Raw genomic sequence first — 19220 nt, forward strand, 5'->3', positions numbered from 1 at the left:
ACTCTCCACCATCATTCCAGTCCCCAAGAAGTCCCCAGTCACAGGATTAAATGACTACAGACCAGTCGCCCTGACCTCAGTGGTCATGAAGTCTTTTGAACGACTGGTGCTGGACCACCTGAAAGTCATCACTGACCCGCTGCTAGACCCCCTGCAGTTTGCCTACAGAGCGAACAGGTCAGGGGATGACGCAGTCAACATGGCTCTCCACTACATCCTGCACCACCTTGGATCTGCAGACACGCATGCACGGGTCCTATTTGTGGACTTTAGCTCTGGATTTAATACCATCATCCCAGAACTTCTCCACCGCAAAATGTCCCAGCTCACTGTGCCTCTCCCCACCTGTCAGTAGCACCAGTTTCCTGACTGACAGGAGGCAGCAGGTGAAACTTGGATGCTTTACATCCAGCACCCGGATCCTTAATACTGGCGCCCCCCAGGGGTGTGTTCTCTCCCCTCTGCTCTTCTCCCTCTACACCAATGATTGTAGATCAGGAGCCCCCTCTGTGAAACTCTTGAAGTTTGCAGACGACACCAAAGTCATTGGGCTCATCCGGGATGGTGGTGATCATGAACCTGCATACAGAGGAGAAGTGGAGCGGCTAGTCCTCTGGTGCAGCCAGAACCACCTGGAGTTGAACCCACTTAAAACGGTGGAGATGACAGTGGACTTCAGGAGGACCCCCCCCCCCCCCCACTCACAATTCTCAACAGCACTGTACCCTCAACAGACTCACACAGGTTCCTAGGGTCCACCATCTCAGGGGACCTTAAGTGGCCCACTCACATTGACTCACTCCGGAAAAAGGCTCAGGAGAGATTGTACTTCCTGCGACAACTCAAGAAGTTCAACCTGCCTCAGGGGCAGCTGACCATCTTCTGCAAGGCAATAATCCAAGCTGTCCTGACCACATCCATCAAGGTCTGGTTTGGATCGGCAACTACACACGACAGGAACAGACTTCAGAGAATCATCAGATCTGCTGAGAGGATTATTGGTTCCACTCTTCCCTCCATTCAGGACCTGTACCGGTCCAGGGTCAGGAAGCGGGCTGGCAGAATTGCAAAGGACACCTCTCATCCCAGACATTGCCTTTTCGGCCTTCACCCGTCAGGACGGCGCTTTAGGACTATGCGCACCAAAACCACTCGCCACAAGGACAGCTTCTTCCCCCGGGCTGTGTAACTCTAATGAACTCCTGACTCCAGACCACTCAAGAACACTGAACAAAACCACAGAAACTGTCACACCAGAACTACTGTTGCATTTTTTATTTAGTTATGTTTAAATGTTCCTATATCGACCTCATAGTACTTTCTTTTTATTTTTTATCCTCTCCTGTCTTACTCCTTTAAACTTTTTTCATATCTTTCTAGTTTGCACGAGAGCACAAGACACAGAAGCCAAAGTCCTTGTACATGCAATGTACTTGGCCAGTAAAGCTGATTCTGCTGACATTTCTCTAGAACAGTCAATTCAAATCAACAATAAATAGTCAAAAAATCTTTTCAAAAATATTTAAACTGTGTTCTGTTTAGTTTTTTAATTAGTACTAATTCATGGTCAATTCAAAGATCACTTGGCCCACTTACTAAAACTTAGGTCTCATTGAGTTACATTAATTACATTACATACAATTTGATCAATTTAACTGTCCAACTTTTATGAATGCATGTAAGGCAACCACGTGTCTTATTTAATGGCAGCTCTTACTGTGCATTACTTTAAAAATTAAAAATGTTTCATGCACATTCAAGCATAATTGAGTTCTTGTATGCCGTGGATGGATGTTTTTTTCAGCATGAAGGGGAATAAAACTTGTTTTGACCATCAGTTTTAAGAAGTCTCAATTGATTACATGATTCATTGATCTTCACTCAAGATTGTTGCCCTGCAAGAAAAGATTTTTTGTGCTTTGGTTAGAATAAACACTAAATCTGATGTTGACGTAAACGATATATTAACTTATAATGATATGGTATGTAGCCTTCTGTGAAAGGCTACTTTGCGTCATTATGACAGTGTTCTTCACTGGTAAATTAAATTGCTATCATTGTACTAACTTGTGATTGCTATTTTTATTTTTGTTTTGGCAACACTTTGGTACTAATGGTCAGTTGACTGAAACAAAGTACAAGTTTCAAAATAAAACAAAGGCTATTGGTGGCATTCAACATTTCAAGAAATGCAATTGTTAATTTATAATCAACTGCTCAATATGTCATGTTAACATTTCTTTAAAACTGTGTTTCAAAGAAGAAGCAACGATTAAAAAAGTGAACTACTGTGTTAAATTTGATTAACATTAAAAAACAGTATGCACCAGAAAACACAAAAAACAGTTTTCGAGGCCACACGATTTATGTACAGTATTTCGTGCAGGGAATTCGAAATCCCAAATTGAAAGTGAATTTCCAATTGTCACCAGTAGTCGGTGCTGTGGCTGCTTTTACAACAAAATACACGAAGAAAAAAAATTGATCAAATGAAACCTCATGCGCGCGCATGAGCCAGTGATTCCGAGGTAAAATGGCGTCGGGTGCCATTTCAACTGGCTTTAAGAAGATTTCTGAATTAAGGGTAGTTGATTTAAAGTCTGAGCTCAAGCGGAGGAACTTGGACACTATTGGTGTTAAAAGCATTCTACTTGCAAGACTGAAAAAGGTAACGGAACAAAAGCTGTACCTAACTCAGGCAGCTGTGGGGTAAAACGATGACGAGGAGGAGACGGCTGCTAGCTTAGCTAATATCATGTTGTGACGACTTTCGGCTAGCAAGCTAACCCCGTTATTGACTGAGCAATTTAGTTGATATGATCCACGTTTTTTTTCCAAATGTCAATAAACAGTGTTTGTGTAGGGCTGAATAAATGTTAAACATATTAAAGTTTAACTAACAGTCCAAATTTCCTGGTCTAGAGTCTAGTAGTAGTAGGTTTCATCCAAATACGAACGCAGTCACTCACGTGTGTTGAAGTTGTAGTCTCAAGTCTGGGATTGCTCAGAGTAGGTGTCGTCTGTGGTCCTTTGGACAAAAAAGTAAACGAGCAGTAACAAATGCGGTTTTTTATGCACGTAATAATTCAGCCCAGCCGTAAAAATGCAGTAGAGAACTGTGCATGATGTAGGCATGTCAATCAATGCTGCAGCAGTTTGCTTTGTTCCTAAACATATCAATAAGTGCAACTAAAACTTTGCTAAATGTAGATCATGTCATGTGTGTTTAAGACTAATTCTAAGTTATTACGTCTATTTTCATGTAAAATTTAAAACGTTGCCCACTATCTGACCGAACACTTTTCAAACCACACTTTTAATGTTATTATTGGATGTTAATGCATGCAAGCTTTTAAAAGAGCTGCTGCATTTGCAAATGAATCCTTTGGCAGTACAGCTAAAATGAGACAAGTGTGGCTGTCCCGATTTCCCGATGGCATCAATTCTGAACCACGTCTAGGTCATACAACAAAAAAAATGGTTTATACCCTTCTCATGTTCAATGTGTCAAGATATAAGGGATGGTTTGATACAGATTTGTTTCATAAACCAAATTATTATATCAAAAAAAGATTTTTAAAGACCCACTCTGAGGAAAATTGTGATTGTTGTAGGTGTAACGATTAATCGACAAATCAGTTTATCCTACAGTAAATGTGTGGATAGTCTTTGAATTTAAAAAAAGAAATGTGTTCATACAGTGTCTGGATCGAAGAAGGTCCGTTTTTGTTTTTGTTTTGATGTGGACAAACAACTGTGGGCTGAACTTACTGAAACGTGAATGGATTTGCCATGAATTCTTGTTAACTTGTTTATTTGTACACAATTTTACCCGTACTGTTCAGTACCAAGGTATTTATCTCTTAGTCATACTAGTTGAAATTTTTGGCTAAAGATGCCCTGGATCGATTTTAGGTCAGTGAATCGAATAGTTCAAAATGAATCATGTCGTCAACAAATTATATGAATTGAAATGTTAGAATGAACCGTTACACCCCTGGTTTTATTAAGCATGTTCTTGTAGCATTTTTCTCATGATGGACGATGCATTGAAAGAAAATTGAGCTTAAAATTATATTTCTGGGCATTTATTTATGCAAATCATTGTGGATCAGGAGCAGACGAAAAAATGCTGTTGGGAAAATCTTGTAGCAGTGACGCAGGTGCTACAAGCTCCCTGCACAGTTCCATTTCGATGTATCCACTTATAGACAAATCGATCAATGTACGTCTTCGTTTTCCTTGTCAAAGATGGCAAAAGGGCTCAAGACTGTAAGGCTGGATGAGTCCCAAATAATGCTTTTCATTTATGTAGTACTGGCAATGTTCGGCTGGGGTTGTGAGGGGCTGTAAGCTTTTGGGAGAGCTTTTAAACAGAAAGATGTCGGGAGGCAGGGGCGGGCTTACTTTGCACCAACAGTCTGCCCACAACTCAAAGGTGAATTTCTGATGAACTCCTGCCACCATACATAAACTTTCCTTAAAAAGTAGACCTTTTTTTTCTTGTTTTTTTTTTTTGTTTTTGCAAAACAATATTTTTGAAACGGTTGCCAGTAAAATGATATTTGGGGTGAAATGAGTGTCTGTTGATTGAACCGGAGCGCATGGGGAAAAACGCAGAGAATCCACGAGCTGCAGCTTATGACTGCACAGCTGTTTTTTCTTGGTCATGTTTTTGGCGTCCCAGCGGCTGACATTTATAAAGTTACAAGTTCAGTTTGTTGAAAATAACTAAGAAAGGGCATATTAAACTCAGTTTTCCTTTTTGTTCTTCCCAATAAAATAAAATGTGAACAAGTTTCATAATTAATACTACAGCTCATCGCATCTGTAACTGACCGTGTACCTCCACCCCCCCAATTCCATCTGGATGAAGCCCATCTGCTATTCTAATCAAACATGTTGAGTTAGATAACGTAATTCTTCTCTAAGGCTATGTTCACACTGCAGGCTTAAATTACCCAATTCTGATTTCTTTACCCCTATGCGACCTGTATCTGATGTTTTAATGACAGGCTGAACGACACAGATCTAATCTTTTTAAAAGTGACCCAGGCCACTTGGGTATGTGGTCCTGAATCCGATACGTATCCGATCTATTGAAATGCGACCTCCGTCTGAGCGGCCAGGCTACATGTATCCGACCCGTACATCATTGATACGCTACGAACGTCATAATTCTGCGTTGAAGTAGGCAGGAACTAGAACATAAACATTAACCATGGCGGACGATGCTGATGAGACCAGTCAGTGGAAGGGAAGCAAGGTCGCCGATTTGATTAATATTTGCGGTGACAGCTCTATTCAGGGCTCTTATCGCAACCAGGTGGTTTTAGAAACGCATTCCACCGAAATGGCAGAGCGTGGTGTTGAACCTTCCCAGAGATGACTTTTTTCCCCCCTTTTTGACTGTGGTCAGAAGCACGGGGAACCAAAGGCGGATCCTACTTCGGGATTCATTTCCCCTTTCGGACCTTCAGATTCTCCAGAGCGGGTTAATAGAGTCAATAGCAGTTCTGCTGAGTGGATTCTTCGTTTATTATCGTTGTCCTTCCTCCGTGACGCACAACGTGAATGTGCGCCCCACTGCCCCTCAGAGAGGAGAGAGCGCGTGCAGCGCAGTATTCTCTCCTCTCTCTTACACACACGCGTGCTGCCCCAGCACATTCACATCCCCATTCCACAACAGTGGGCACAGACGATCCTGGCTCCATTGCCTTCTTAAAATGAGAAGATTGTAATTGTGCTGGCTCCTTCTGTGAAAATAAATTTAATAATGCAAAAAGAGCTCTACTTTGACAACACTGTTGTTGACATCCATTGTTAACGTTAGCTACCTCTGCAACCAACGAGTGACGTTGTTCACCGTTGAGTTCTCTTCTGCACATGCAGGTCACTTCTGGGTAATTTCACGGTCACACAGGAGATCACAAAAGTTCGCATTTAATTGGAAAAGTGAACGGCCGTGCAAAAAAATAGGACTTTTTTCAAAAAATCGGAATTGAGCATCAAGTCCTGCAGTGTGAAGGTAGCCTTAGAGTTCTGGTACACCGCCTGTCCGTCCTGGGAAAGGATCCCTCATTCATGTGGACATCCCTGAGGTTCTTCTATTTTTCCCCGGAATCTTTTTTCTTTTTAGTTTTTCCTTACCAAGAAGGAGGGTCTAAAGGCAGGGATCCCCAGTTGAACTTAGTCTGTTTAGTTTAGCCATTACCTATTGAGTTTTATAACTGATTTCATGTTCCTATACAATGATTGGTATGATAAAATTGAATTGAAACACCACTCCATTTACTCGGGTGAAAAAAGAAAAATGATGCTGTCCAATTGCAGAATATTTATATTAATATAATTAGCAAACAAATGAAAAAGTAAAAATATTTTTTAAACGGCACATAAAAGGACCGTCACAGAATTAGATAAAGTTAATCAGGCCGTCTCATAATGTAACAGAAGATGAGGAAAACAAATTACGTGTATCTATTTCCTTTTTAATGGCTGTGAAGTTTTTAGAAATATTGATGGTAATTTGTTCTGGTGTATTTCCTTGTGTATCATGGTTTTGAAAGCACCTTTTTGAGTTTATGCCAAAATATGTTTAAAAAGCTATTTGACCTGCTGTTTGTGAATTCAATAGCATTTCAGATATATTGTAAAGGTTTTTTTTATTTCTTTGTATAAGAGTTTTCATTATAGTTTGTTATGGCACAGCTGTTAGGGATACAATTTTAAATCAGCACTTCATGTCAATCATTGCTGACCCCTGGTTTATATTAACATAAACAGCCAATGTAGCTAACAGTGACACTAAAACTTTTTCAGGCAATAGAAGATGAAGGTGGGGATCCAGAAAACATTCAAATCCAGCTCTCAACTGACTCTACAACTAGAAAAAGTGGCAAATTCAAAGGTAAACTCCAGTATTATCTCATGCAGCAGTATCGGTGACTTATTTAATTTGTTGTATAAGTTTTTTTGTTTTTTATTGTTATATTTTAGGGAAAAAAACGGATTCTGATGTGGAAACCACTACAGAAGAAGATAGTTATGTCAAGGTAATAAAACCATGTTTAATTTTAAATGTTTTTTTTTTAATTTTTTGCTCTTTTGGTGCAAATGTGTCTAGATTCTAAATATTGAATACATCTCAAGAACCATATTGCCTTATAAGCAGATTATTCTAACAATTTCTATTCTCTTTTTGAAACAGCAATATTTAAATGACCTGTTCTTTTGTCTTGTCTTAAAATATAAAATGTTACAAAAATAATTTATTGCGTTAGGGCTGGGCGATTAGTTGATTTAATTCGAATTTGTTATTCTAGACTGTTTTTATTTTTTAGGAAATTAAGATTTTATTTTTCCTGCTCTCAGCTCTCTTGTGCTTCCACTGTGTAAGTTAAATTCAGTACTCCAGTCTCTTGCAAAGCGCAAATGTGAAACGGCAGCAAGCAAAGAGGAGCTACTTGCACAAGACTGATAAGAAGGGAAAAAAACCACTAGCGCACGCGCCGCAAGAAGCACCCCACCCCTGTAACTTCTGCTGGTGGCCTCCGTGTAGCTTCAGTCTAAGCTGAGGAAGCAGAGGAACATGTGAGGACTTTTTAACAGGATCCAGAAAGAACTGGAGGATAAAGCTTTTGGACTTACATCAGCAACAGAACGTTTAGTAAACAGTGATGATTTGGAGACAGTGGTATCGTTACATATTGATGCTACCATGCTAACGAACTGTTCCATGTGTCGCCTACATGTAATCACAGATCGGTTTAAACCATGCAGTTAAATCAAATAGCCAGGCTTGACTTTACATTTGGTTCAGACTACAGGTTGACTGACTGAAACCCCTCTTCTCTTGGGGGCGTTGTTCAGCAAGAAAACAAAAACAACTCCTTTGTGATTGAAAAGAAAACATGTTATAGACGGCATCAAAACGCCTAAAGCAGAAGGCAAAGATTGATTAGAAAACCAATACAGGAAATCCTTAGAAAAAAAAGTAATTTTTATATGATGTTTTCATTATGTTATGACTTCCTCTCTGTTTGCATTTAGTGAAATATCATTTTTTAAATAACACTTAGTTTTTTCTTTGTTAAATAATAGAATAATTTGGTTGATAGATTTTTTTTTATTATCTATCAGCCAACTTGTCTGGTGAGTCAAAAATGAGATTTTGGTCACTGGGGTTGTGACTTCTAACTCGAGCATCAAACACACAGCTAAATCCGTTTCAACGCTGTTGCTGTCAAAAATGCTCTGCCGAGTCACTTTCTGTGCAGACGCAAAGCCAAACCATTTTGAGTGCTTGAGACATATCGAAAGCAGCTGCAGAACTATTCCAGTTCAAACAGCCGTGTCTCTCAGATCGGGAGTCCTGTGTCATCCTCTCAAACCTGATAGAGAAGTCCGTACATTCCAATGCAAAAAGAAAATGAAACGGTGTTAGTTATTCACCTTTCGGCATATCCATTCAGGGGGTGCCACAGCGAATTAGTTTTCACTGAGTCACACAGGTGGTTCAGCAGAGATTCTTACGCTGGATACCCTTCCTGATATAACCCTGTATTCTATCCAGGCTGGAGACCGGCACAGGGGAAACCAGACATGAGCCTCTTTGTGGCTACATGGGTTGACAGTAGGGAGAAGGGTCTTGAAAGTCATGACTTTAAATTTTGTTTTCAATCAGGATGACAGTTTGACTAGTAAAGAGGCCAAAATGTTTCTAGTTAAAATCATGGAGAATGAAACTGTTTCTTTGGAGGGGTATTGTGAGTGGGGATGTTCTTTTAAGAAAATTATGTACGTACGTAAGAGAGAACTTGTTTTCAAATGTCAGATTAGAAATTCCACAAACTACCTAATTGTCTTATTTTATATCATTTTAACATTTGTTGTAATGAGAATAAAAAGTCTAGTAAAAGTCTATTTGTAAGGTAACGTAAGAAATGATTCAGCATATTCAGCCAGCTCTTAAAGCTGGGAACCACAACAACCACATGATGCAGGTTACATAAGGGCAAAGGTTCTCGTCTGTCTCCAGATTATTGTATCTGAAGACACAGCTAATATTAAAAAAGAAAAAAGAAAAAATCCGATCTGACTTCTTTGAAGCTGTCTGCCCTTCAGGGACTTCTTCCTTTTTCTGGGCTATTCAAAAACTGAATGGATTACTGCAATATTAAGCCCCAAAACATCCTTCCCAATTGATTTATTTTGTTAAAAAAAGGACATAAATGGATGAATTTTAAATAGATATACTAATGGTTTGGTCTCCTTGTTGTTTTACCCTTTGTGTTGGAAAACACACTTTTATTTGCAGATAAGTTATTGTATAATTTACATAAAAGGCCAGTGTGGTATATACTGCAATAAACCTCTTTTTTTCTTACTTGGGTATGTTTCTGTTTTTAGGAAAATGAGGAGTGTGAATCTGAGAAAGGTATGTATCCTGGCTCTAAAACCACATCTTATTACCGGTTGTTGTCTTACTACTTTGCCTTTTATAACAACTATCCTGTGAGACCTACAGACTCATGGTATAATGGCTCCTTTTTACCTGTGGTATTTTGTAACTCTGCAAGCCACTGGACTGGATCACTTTTGATGTGAAAGAATAAAAAACACAGCGAGCGTTTCTGAAGAACCTGTTTCATTGGCAGATGGCTGCCTTGATTTGTGGGTACTCCACTACCTTGGATTCCTTGGTATTTTAAGGAGAATTTGCTTGCATTCTAAAGTTGAATCTTGAAAGCATTCTGGACCCAACATCCTGCACCTAACAAGGAAATGAATATTTACAGCTATCGGGCTGAAGTTTTTATGTTGCATCCGTTAAAAGAAGCAAGAACATGGACGGAAGATGGATTTCATACATTGTTCCCCTTGGATTGGTTGGACAAACCTGAATGCACTGTTACCTTTGCCACCACATGTTTACACCTTGGTCCAGGGCATGTTTAGGTGATGAAGCTGGGATTTGACTTTGCTGAAGAACTTGGACTCTTCTCCTCATCCTTCATTGGTGCCAAAGTTGAAAGGAAATCGGTTCTTTTCAGCCCTGCAGCCTCAGCACGAAGGTCCAGAGAAGAGGACTTGGAGCACGCACAGCTTTGTTCCACTCAAGCGAAGGCATTTTTCATGTTACAATGACTGGACATCCAACGAGTTATGCAAAGACAATAATCCTTGGTTTTTATTTTTGTTTTTTTTTGTTTTTTTTTTGGTGAAGACGCTGACCTCAACGAATTTTTGAAATGTTTTTGGACCGATTCAGTTGCAGCTGCTGTTTGCAAAAGAGAGAAAGCATGAAGATTTTGATCACCATCAGTTGGACATGCCTAAGTATTCAACTCCAGAAAGTCACTGCATGCTGTTGGAAACATCTGGATATTGCACATGGACCAAGATATGGTTCTATTCCCTATGGTATCAAGAAAGGACCACCAAATCACCCTAGTGTTTTGTGTCTACCTGTGGTATCTGCTCCCCCGATGACCATTATGACTGAATGTGCTTTATCTTCTACTTTTTAGGTCAAGGTACATGCAACTTGTTCATGTTAAAAGCTGTGTTTTTGCCATGTTTATCCTTGTTGAATCCCTCAGATGTAACTGATACAGATGATGGTACTCGTGAAAATTCTAAGCCTCCGCCCTGTGGGGAAAGCCTTGCTTGCTCCGAAGCTGAGCCCGAGACAGAAGCCATAGCGCCTGAAGATGATTCAGAACCTGAGCCAGAGGCCGAGGTCGAACCAGGAGACGAGGACGCAGAAGCAGAAGCTGAAGCAGAGAGCGAAGTGCCCGAGCTGGATGCTGAAGCAATGAGTTCCTCTAAAGATGCGGAGGACGATCACCTATTTGTTTCAATGCAAAACGAAGATGCCATCACCCTTGATGTTGATGGAGACGATCTCCTGGATACAGGTAAACATGTGAAACTTCTAGATCCAGAGGCAGAGAAGAGCATTGATGAGCCAGAGGCCTCTGCCGACACGTACCCTGATGATGACATGAAAGACAAAGAGCTGGAGGGCCCTGAAGATGGTAAGGATGAGGACGAATCTGGAGACAAGACCACGAAGAAAGCTGAAACCGGAGATAAAGATAAGGATTCTGGAAACAAAGGCCCCTCCACTTCTGGGGCATCAGGTCAAGAAAAGAGGTTTGTCTTTCTATGTCAGTTCTTTGATTCTACTACCAAGTCCAGCTCACTAAGATCGCTGCATTGTGGGTAGCATCAAGATTTTTTTTTTATTTTTTCGCCATAAGAGAAGTTTTCACTGATGTACCTAATCCTGCAGTTTACAACTTTGACTTACTTCCCTGAAGTTTGTTAAATTGTGGGATTAACCTGGAGCTGCAAAAACAACTCTTTACTTTGACCTTCCCAGCAGCTGTAAAGCCATTTCCCATTCCTACACAAGGCAATGTAAAACCCCTTTAGACTCCCAAGATGACCCCCATTGCCCTCCCCCTTTTTCAGTCAAAAGATTCACTGAAGTTGAGCAAACCTCTGAAGAATATTGATCCAGGGAATGAATTGGCTGACAGCTTCACCCATCTTACCACTGGAAAAACAAAGAAGCCTTTTGAGACATTGGTTCTGATCCACGTCTTGCATTACGGATTTTTTCCCCCCTCAACACAGCTAAACAATTTTTTTTTCAATAAATGTCTTTTCCTTGCATTGCAGTATTAATTACTTTTGCTCATTTTGTGGTGGTTTTTGTAACATTTGCTTCGCAGTTCTTCAAGAGATCGAGATGGAAAAGCTGCCAAGGATGAAAAGGGTATGGTGTCCTCCTTGTAGCAATGTGGAAAACTCTTCTAATCTTCCTCGATTTAGTTTAAACATCTCCTCTATTTTGGCAGCAGCTGGAAGCAACAGCAGCTCTTCTCAGAACCTGTGGGTGAGCGGCCTTTCTTCAAACACCAAAGCAGCTGATCTAAAGAATCTGTTCGGCAAGTATGGGAAGGTATGGAGCTTTATTTCATTTGCCTGTTTAAAGCATACATCAAATCATCACAGGAACTCCATGCAAAGTTTCCCTCCCACTCTTTTGGACAGGTTTTAAGTGCCAAGGTGGTCACAAATGCCCGCAGTCCTGGTTCCAAGTGTTACGGCTTGGTGACGATGTCTTCCAGCACAGAGGTGACCCGCTGTATCACTCACCTGGACTGCACAGAGCTCCATGGACAGGAAATATACGTTAAAAGGGTAAGCAAGACATCACATGTATATTATCTTTTTGATGTATTTTGAAATTTGATAAATTGTTGCTGTTGGGTCGTGTCATTTAGGCCAAAAATGATCCGTTCAAAAAGGGACCCTCGAAGAACGAAGAAGAGGACAAAGCAAGTTCCAGCAAATTAAGCGATAAGCGCATTTCTGCGGGGACAAAAATGGTTAACAAGTCAGTAACTTTTAAGTTTACGTGTCAGTCCTTTGCCTTTTGCTAATGGAAATATTGTTTTAAAATTATTTTTTTTTTATTGTTTTTAAATTAGAGCACAGTCATCAAACAAAAAAGCTGAGAAAAAACCTGAGAAATCATTAGAGAAAGACAAGGATTTATCCAAGAAGCAGGAAGCCAGAAGTGGAAGATCTGAGTCAGTTTCATCGAACTCTGATCAAGACTCTTTAAAGAAGGATGACAGGAAGCATGGACGTAAGTCTACCTTTTATTATGCTTCTTGGATTAAAAAAATAATATGGTCATATGTTTATTTTCCATCATCAATTCATTTTTAATATATATATTTTAAGGCTCAATAAGTCCAGGAAAGGTTATGATGGTAGATCATAACAGAGGTGACCCCAATTTCAGACCAAGACCTTTTAGAAGGGGACGATATTTTGATCAGGTAACATTTCTGAAATATGTATTAGTTTATTTTTGTTTTGAAATGATAACATTTGAACTAAATATGTTTTGTAATTTTTTTTCCCAGCCCTTTCCAAATCCAAATTTTCAGAGGCAACCAAGATGGTTGATTCCTCCTGAAGAGGTACATTTAACAGCTGGGAATTCATTTGACCAGGTCTTATTTCTATTCTTATTTATTTTTCTCTTTTTCCCCAAGTTGGAGATAATAAGGCAAAAACGGCGACAGTTTTCAAACAAAGATGAGGTTGCAGAGATATTGCCATTTGAAAAGATCAAGGAGCAGAGAGAGCAGAGGATCCGGGAACGCATGGAGCGTGCCCGAAGAGCTGTAGATCTGCGCAGGTAACACCTGCTGAAAAAGAAAAAGGTTGAATTTTTTTCTTTGAAAAGTCCTGAAATTGTCCGTATTCTTTGTCTCTAGACGCCGGGAAATGGCAGAACAAGAACGGCGGGAACGTGAGCGTGTTCGTTTGTTGCGAGAGAGCGAAGAACATGAGAACCTCCTTAGAGAACGGCAAAGATTGGAGATGGAGAGACAGAAACTGGAAAGAGAGCGCTTGGAGCGTGAGAGGCTCGAAAGGGAAAGAATACGCATAGAACAGGTGGGGCGAAGTGGTTTCAAGTCATCAAATGCTTCATTTGTACTTTGGGGCTACAATATTTATTAAAAGTAGCGAGATTTGGAAAGTTCTTTGTGAAAGATAAAGTGTTTCTTTGTCTCTGACTGCACAAATATGTGCAGGCAAATGGAAGTGCACAGAAAGTCTAGTTAAATCATGAATGTTTCAGGGTATGATCAGTATTTTTAGGTGTACTAAATACATATTGGAACATATATTTCAGCACAAGTCTCATCCTATGGCTTTCTCATGATGCAAAGTTAAGTTTTTATATTTTATGACTTAAAGGAAAGACGTAAAGAGGCAGAGCGGATGGCGCGGGAGCGGGAGGAGCTCCGGCGGCAGCAGGAGCAACTGCGTTTTGAAGAAAAGAGAAACAACTTCAAAAGGGGCCGTGAACCAGAACATGGGTATGCACTTATATTTGAGGGGAGGATTCAGTGCTAATACGGGGGAATACAATTTGTTAAATGTTGTGTGTTGGTCAGAACAACTGGGTCAGAAAACGTGCATCTTTTTATTCTTCACATATGCCGACAGTCAAGTCTGTTCTATTATAACAGTTTTTGAGGCAGATGTGTGTTCTGTCATTCCACCGACGTGGAAAAATGTGAGTAGTCAGGACTGAGAATGCTCTGTATTGAGAGAAACTGCAGTCTGATGAACTTCCTATGAAGACTGCATAGTATAAACGTCATATCTAAGATAGGGGGTTAAGAAGCCAGTATTGATTGAGTCTTTTTTACATGGAGGAATTTGCTGAATAGGTTTTTAAGTGAAACATGTTCCAATCAAAAAGAGTACGTAATCCTTGCTTTTTACCATTTTTCTTATTTCAGGCGAAGGGAAGGTCCTTTTTGGAATGGGAACAAGAAGATCCAGCAGGAGTCAGAAGTTCGTTCCAACCAGGGCTCCAACTTCAACCGGCCGCAGAACCGCTTTCCAAACTTTAATCCTCGCGAGAGGGGTCGGTTTCCAGAAGCTGCTGCTGCCCAGCAGCCAAACACATTTGACAGGTACACACAGAGGGAAAGTTTAGACCGATTCAATTACCGTATTTTCCGGACTATAAGTCGCCCTTTTTTTCATAGTTTGGCAAGGGGTGCGACTTATACTCCGCAGCGACTTATATTAGAAATAAATTGAAATAAATACATTGTTAACCCTCCTGTTATGTTCATTTGTGAGGAACAGAGATGATGTTCCTGGGTCAATTTGATGTATGAGGTATGTTAAGTGTTAAGAGGATGTTAAGTGACTCAGAGAATCAGCAAACCTTTTTTTTACAGTAAGATCTTGAAGGCTAAAAACATAATATTCTATTTTCCAATGATTTCATAGATTCAGAAATGCAATAAAAATGACAACTGTTTCTACAAATACAGGATGAAAACAGAGTATTAGTTAGCCAATGATGCTTCATGAAAAGAATAAATAAATAAGTTTGAGAAAAAATTACTGTGAAATTATTAGATAAACAGTCTGCTATGATTGTGTCATATAAGGTTGTGAAAGTTAAAATGCGACTTATAGTCCAGTGCGACTTATCTGTGTTTTTTTCTACTTTATAATGCATTTTTGGGCAGGTGCGACTTATACTCCGGTGCGACTTATAGTCCGGAAAATACGGTATTAATATTTTCAATGAATCCAAATGTTTTGTTCATTTTTGTTTGGCTAAAAATGTCCATAGTGCCATAATTGAAAAAGCGAAGATGCTGAAAGTGCTTCTGTCACTTAGAGTATTTCTATTATTTCAAGGGATCATGCAAAAGAATGCGAGTGACAAGAACTTTTGCCCCCCCCCCCCCCCCCCCCCCCCCCGTTTTTGCTTTACATAAATAAACATAGCTTCTGCCATTTCTTTGAAAAATGGCATTAATCATTTTATGAAGATGTTATTGGGTCTTCTATCACCATATTTCTTTAAGTCACATGTTGAGTTTACAGTTGGCTTTAGCTTGGATAAATCCAGGTCTCCACACAGCTTAGCTTTATGGCTAAACTTTAAAACTGCTAATAACTAAATCAGAGCCCTCTCACACCAGAAATCTGTACCAATCTGTGGTGGAGCCTGATTGTTTGCCTAGTTTAACTTTCCGAGCGGCTGTGGCGCAGAGGTAGTGCAGTCAACCTCCAGTCTTGCCCGAAGTGGGCAAGACACTGAACCCCACTTTGCTCATGGTGATTGATGATGTCGCCCATGTATGGCAGCGCAGTGTGTGACTGTGTGTTCATTGGTGACTAAAGTGCTTTGGGTCATAATCAAGGCAGAAAAGCGTTATTGCTAGTATACAATCATTATTCTATGGTCAACAATCACATGGTCTTTTGCTGTCCATGTTTCACAAATTTCATACAGTAGCTAACAGTGTGGTGGCTTTTTTTTGACGCCAAGCGTTAAATGAGATGCATAAAAATCTTAAGGAGTTAAATGTACATCTTAAAGATGACATTTTTTACGTTATGGTCTCTTGTGGAACTCGGTGCTGTTTGCATTTTGGTTGACATTGGTTCCCATGCTGCCTCTTTGAGCAATCGATACAATAGCTTTGAGGAATGGTCAGGTCTGTAACATACCAGGCCACCTGGATCTGTGGCCATCCTCTGCAGTCATCATTCCCTCTGAGAACTGAAAAAGGCCATCTGTCCTGCCAAACAAATGACATTCTAAAAATAAAACAACTATTTAAAATGTGAAATGCAGGGTTATTGCTGTGATACTTTGTCTAACTCAGTTTCTCTGTTCTAAGGCGCAACAGGTTTGATGGTGAACCAGAGATGAAGAAGAGTCGCCCTGCTCCTCTGAGAGAGGGCGCAGCCTTTGACCGCTACCCAAAGAACTTTGACGCAATCCGCAGGCCTGTGCCCCCCACACGCGGGGACGTTAGAGACACCGACCGCAGGGACAGAGATGACAGACGCCCTGCACCCATGCACGATCGCCCCGTGGGACCAAGAGCTCCACTGCCCACCATGTCTCACACACGCACAGCACGTGTTGGGGGGCACGGACCTTGGAAGAATGAAGGACTAACCACGAAGGGAGATATGAGGTTAGGTAGACTTCTGTTGCAGAATCATTTGTGGGAGCTTTGTTTTAGTGTGTGTGTGTTTTAAACAAAGTTTCTTGATTGTGCAGAGCACCCATTCGCGTGCATTCAGAAAGAGCGGGCCCTTCAGTCAACCGGGGAAGAAGCAACTTCAACGATCGAGAGGAAGGCAGACCGGTCATGATCAGTAATCAGGTGAGAGATGATCCTTTCTTTGTATTTTTATGTTGTATCTGAACAGTAAATGTGGTGGGAAGGCTATCCCTGAACTCTTCCAACAAAGTAAAGAGGATAGAATTAATTGCAGCCTCTTGGTATGCTGAAGCAGTTCCTCTGACTCCAAAAAGATAGTGGCTGTTTCAGAAACTTTACGATCCCCTTCATCATATAATTAAAAAAAAGAGCTTTTCCTATTTCACAATTGCTTTCAGCTACAGTATTAAATTGTTAGGCTCTATTTTTTTTATCAACCTACCTTGACTGTCGCTCATCATTCAAAGGGTTGAAGCTACTTATTGTTTTAAACATTGTACTTTCTTTTGCTGCCGACTAAAGCCTCCATGTGTCCACAGACCTTCGGATCTGGTCGCCAGGTTGTGGTGGAGCGTCACGGCAGGGAGCAAGGACTGAGAAAAGACTGGCACGGCAGCTCTAGCTCTCAAGCAGGAGGCTTCACTGACAATCGCAGGATAGTAGACAGTCGAGGAAGCGTCATGACTTCCAGGTAGTACATAGATATATACAATGAGAACGGACAAAACACTGATGACTGAGCGTAAAGTACCTTTGCCTCTCCACAGTCACTCATCGGGAATAGGCCGTATTGTGCAGATCACTAACTCCAATCCCAGTGGTGGCGCTGTGGGTGGATTCAAGCCCTTCAAAGGAGTTCCACGGCCGTTTTGATTCCAACTTGTTTGGGTCCTTTCTAAGAACTTTACTGAACTCTTAAAAATTGTTTCTAGCGTGGGTGTCAGTGGCTCATTTGTGGCAACGGGGTTGTAACACTAGTTTGTTGTGTAGATGGTGTTCATGTCATTGTAGTTTTCCTGACAGTTCCGTTGTTCTGTAAAACTACCCTGTGCACAAACTTCAGTATCTAGCTCAATATTGTACAGCCCCAGACCTTTCTAACGAGTTTTAAAGTCACTTGAGTTCACTTTTTGAGTGGCATCTGTGTATTTTCAATAGGTTAGAGCTGCAGTTTCTGTCTAATGTTATATTTTAGTGTATTACAGAATTCCAAATGAAGAAAATGTATTCATTTGGTTATTATGGAGAGCGATTATTCAGTTTTTCCTTTTTTTTTTATAATTTGGTGCTGATGTCTTATTTGAAAAGCGTTGGATAGCTTTGCTTTAAAAACATTGAGCTGCATAAATTACCTGCTCTGTAGCACAAAACCTGTTAGTTTTTTTGTGGTTCATTTTATATCTGTCCAGAGCTATTAAAAAAAAAGAAACTTCTGAGCATTCATTGGACAGAGAGGACCAGTAAAATCATTAACTACTTCATGGTTGAATAATATTTTGTTCATCTTATTTTTTTAAACACTTTTTAAGTTGAATGGCTCAACCCTCTAAACAAGTTTATAAATGTATTCCATAACACAGAAAGTTGAATCTAAAGATGGTAAACAATCTCCAGTCTTGCTTCTAAAGACATGGATGACATTTGAGTGTAGGGAGCATTGTGTTAGGATGTACTGTTTGACATTTCAGCTAATTTATCTCTCCAATTATTTTGAAACCTGCCAAGCTTTTTTGATGCTTTCAGTTGGACCAATAAACAATGCTGTTGTGCATGTATGTTGGACTTCCCTCGTTCCTTATCTACATACTATTGCTAAAGGAGTTTGATAAAACCAACCACTTCAATTTGTGTGAAGTTTCTTTTTGTGCAACCTGTTTAAACTGGTGTATACATTAGAGAGCCTTTCAAAGGAAATCTGTAAATGACTGAAGAGCTTAAATTATTTTAATTAAAAAGCACTTGATTTTTAGGAATTATGGTTTAATTGTTTATCCTCCAGATATTTCTACAACCTTATTTTATGGAAAAAAAGTATAGGTATCATTACTTTAATTCCACAAGTCAACATTTTTTTTGCCAATGGAGGGAGTCATTTCAATGTTTTTTGCAGCTCTAAGGACGAGTGAAAACCGGTTTTAGTTGAGAAATCAAGGTGTTCCTGCTGAACGTCCAATAACGTGCTTTCCTTGTTAAACTTCTCTGCCATACGGTGTCCATATTTACACTCAGGTCTGTGAACATTTGGATATAACAAATCTGGAAACTGTAAAAGAAAAAGTTGCACGTTTTATTTCAACAATGACAGCAAACCCAAGCATTTATTTTAGTCTTTTATTATCCAGGTAACTTCTAATCAGGTTGAATATCCTTCGTCTATAAGGCATTTTGTTTTATACATATATATATTTAACTATATACAATGTGACTATAATGTGAAAGGCTACATACATTATTTGGTCATTTATGTAAATAGATGAACAATGATGACACAAAAGGATTTACCTTCCATATTCACAAACGCGTTCCCTTTGTTTATGTCAACTATAAACACGGTGAGGGCGTAAAGTAGATTTTCCAATTTTTGGAGTTGTGCTCAGCACAGAATTCCACACTGACAGACTTCACAAA

At 39.9% G+C, this 19220-nt stretch overlaps 1 protein-coding gene across 2 annotated transcripts; it reads left to right on the top strand.

Moving 5' to 3' along the window:
• Positions 1–2492: 2492 nt before the first annotated feature.
• Positions 2493–18367, top strand: sltm (SAFB-like, transcription modulator). Of its 2 annotated transcripts, none has more exons than XM_004067175.4 (20): positions 2493–2668; positions 6823–6910; positions 7000–7055; positions 9412–9439; positions 10605–11160; positions 11745–11788; positions 11871–11974; positions 12067–12216; positions 12300–12412; positions 12507–12667; positions 12766–12863; positions 12951–13007; positions 13083–13228; positions 13308–13488; positions 13795–13916; positions 14346–14522; positions 16260–16562; positions 16649–16754; positions 17132–17283; positions 17360–18367. In XM_004067175.4, the coding sequence occupies exons 1-20, from the start codon at positions 2534–2536 to the stop codon at positions 17463–17465; spliced, it is 2883 nt and encodes a 960-aa protein (XP_004067223.1). In that variant the 5' UTR covers positions 2493–2533; the 3' UTR covers positions 17466–18367. The 2 variants fall into 2 exon arrangements, with proteins under 2 accessions (XP_004067223.1, XP_011489584.1); XM_011491282.3 differs by having other exon boundaries at positions 11874–11974.
• Positions 18368–19220: the final 853 nt, after the last annotated feature.

Source organism: Oryzias latipes, chromosome 3 (assembly GCF_053564925.1).
Source record: "Oryzias latipes strain Hd-rR chromosome 3, Olatipes_Hd-rR_3.1".
Classification (NCBI taxonomy): Eukaryota; Metazoa; Chordata; class Actinopteri; order Beloniformes; family Adrianichthyidae; genus Oryzias; species Oryzias latipes.

Excerpts from the sequence above, each read along its gene's own strand:
- sltm (XM_004067175.4), top strand. The coding sequence starts at position 2,534 with ATGGCGTCGGGTGCCATTTCAACTGGCTTTAAGAAGATTTCTGAATTA. Across the intron at positions 16,563-16,648 it reads ACCACGAAGGGAGATATGAG|AGCACCCATTCGCGTGCATT; the intron begins GTTAGGTAGACT and ends TTGATTGTGCAG. Across the intron at positions 16,755-17,131 it reads CGGTCATGATCAGTAATCAG|ACCTTCGGATCTGGTCGCCA; the intron begins GTGAGAGATGAT and ends ATGTGTCCACAG.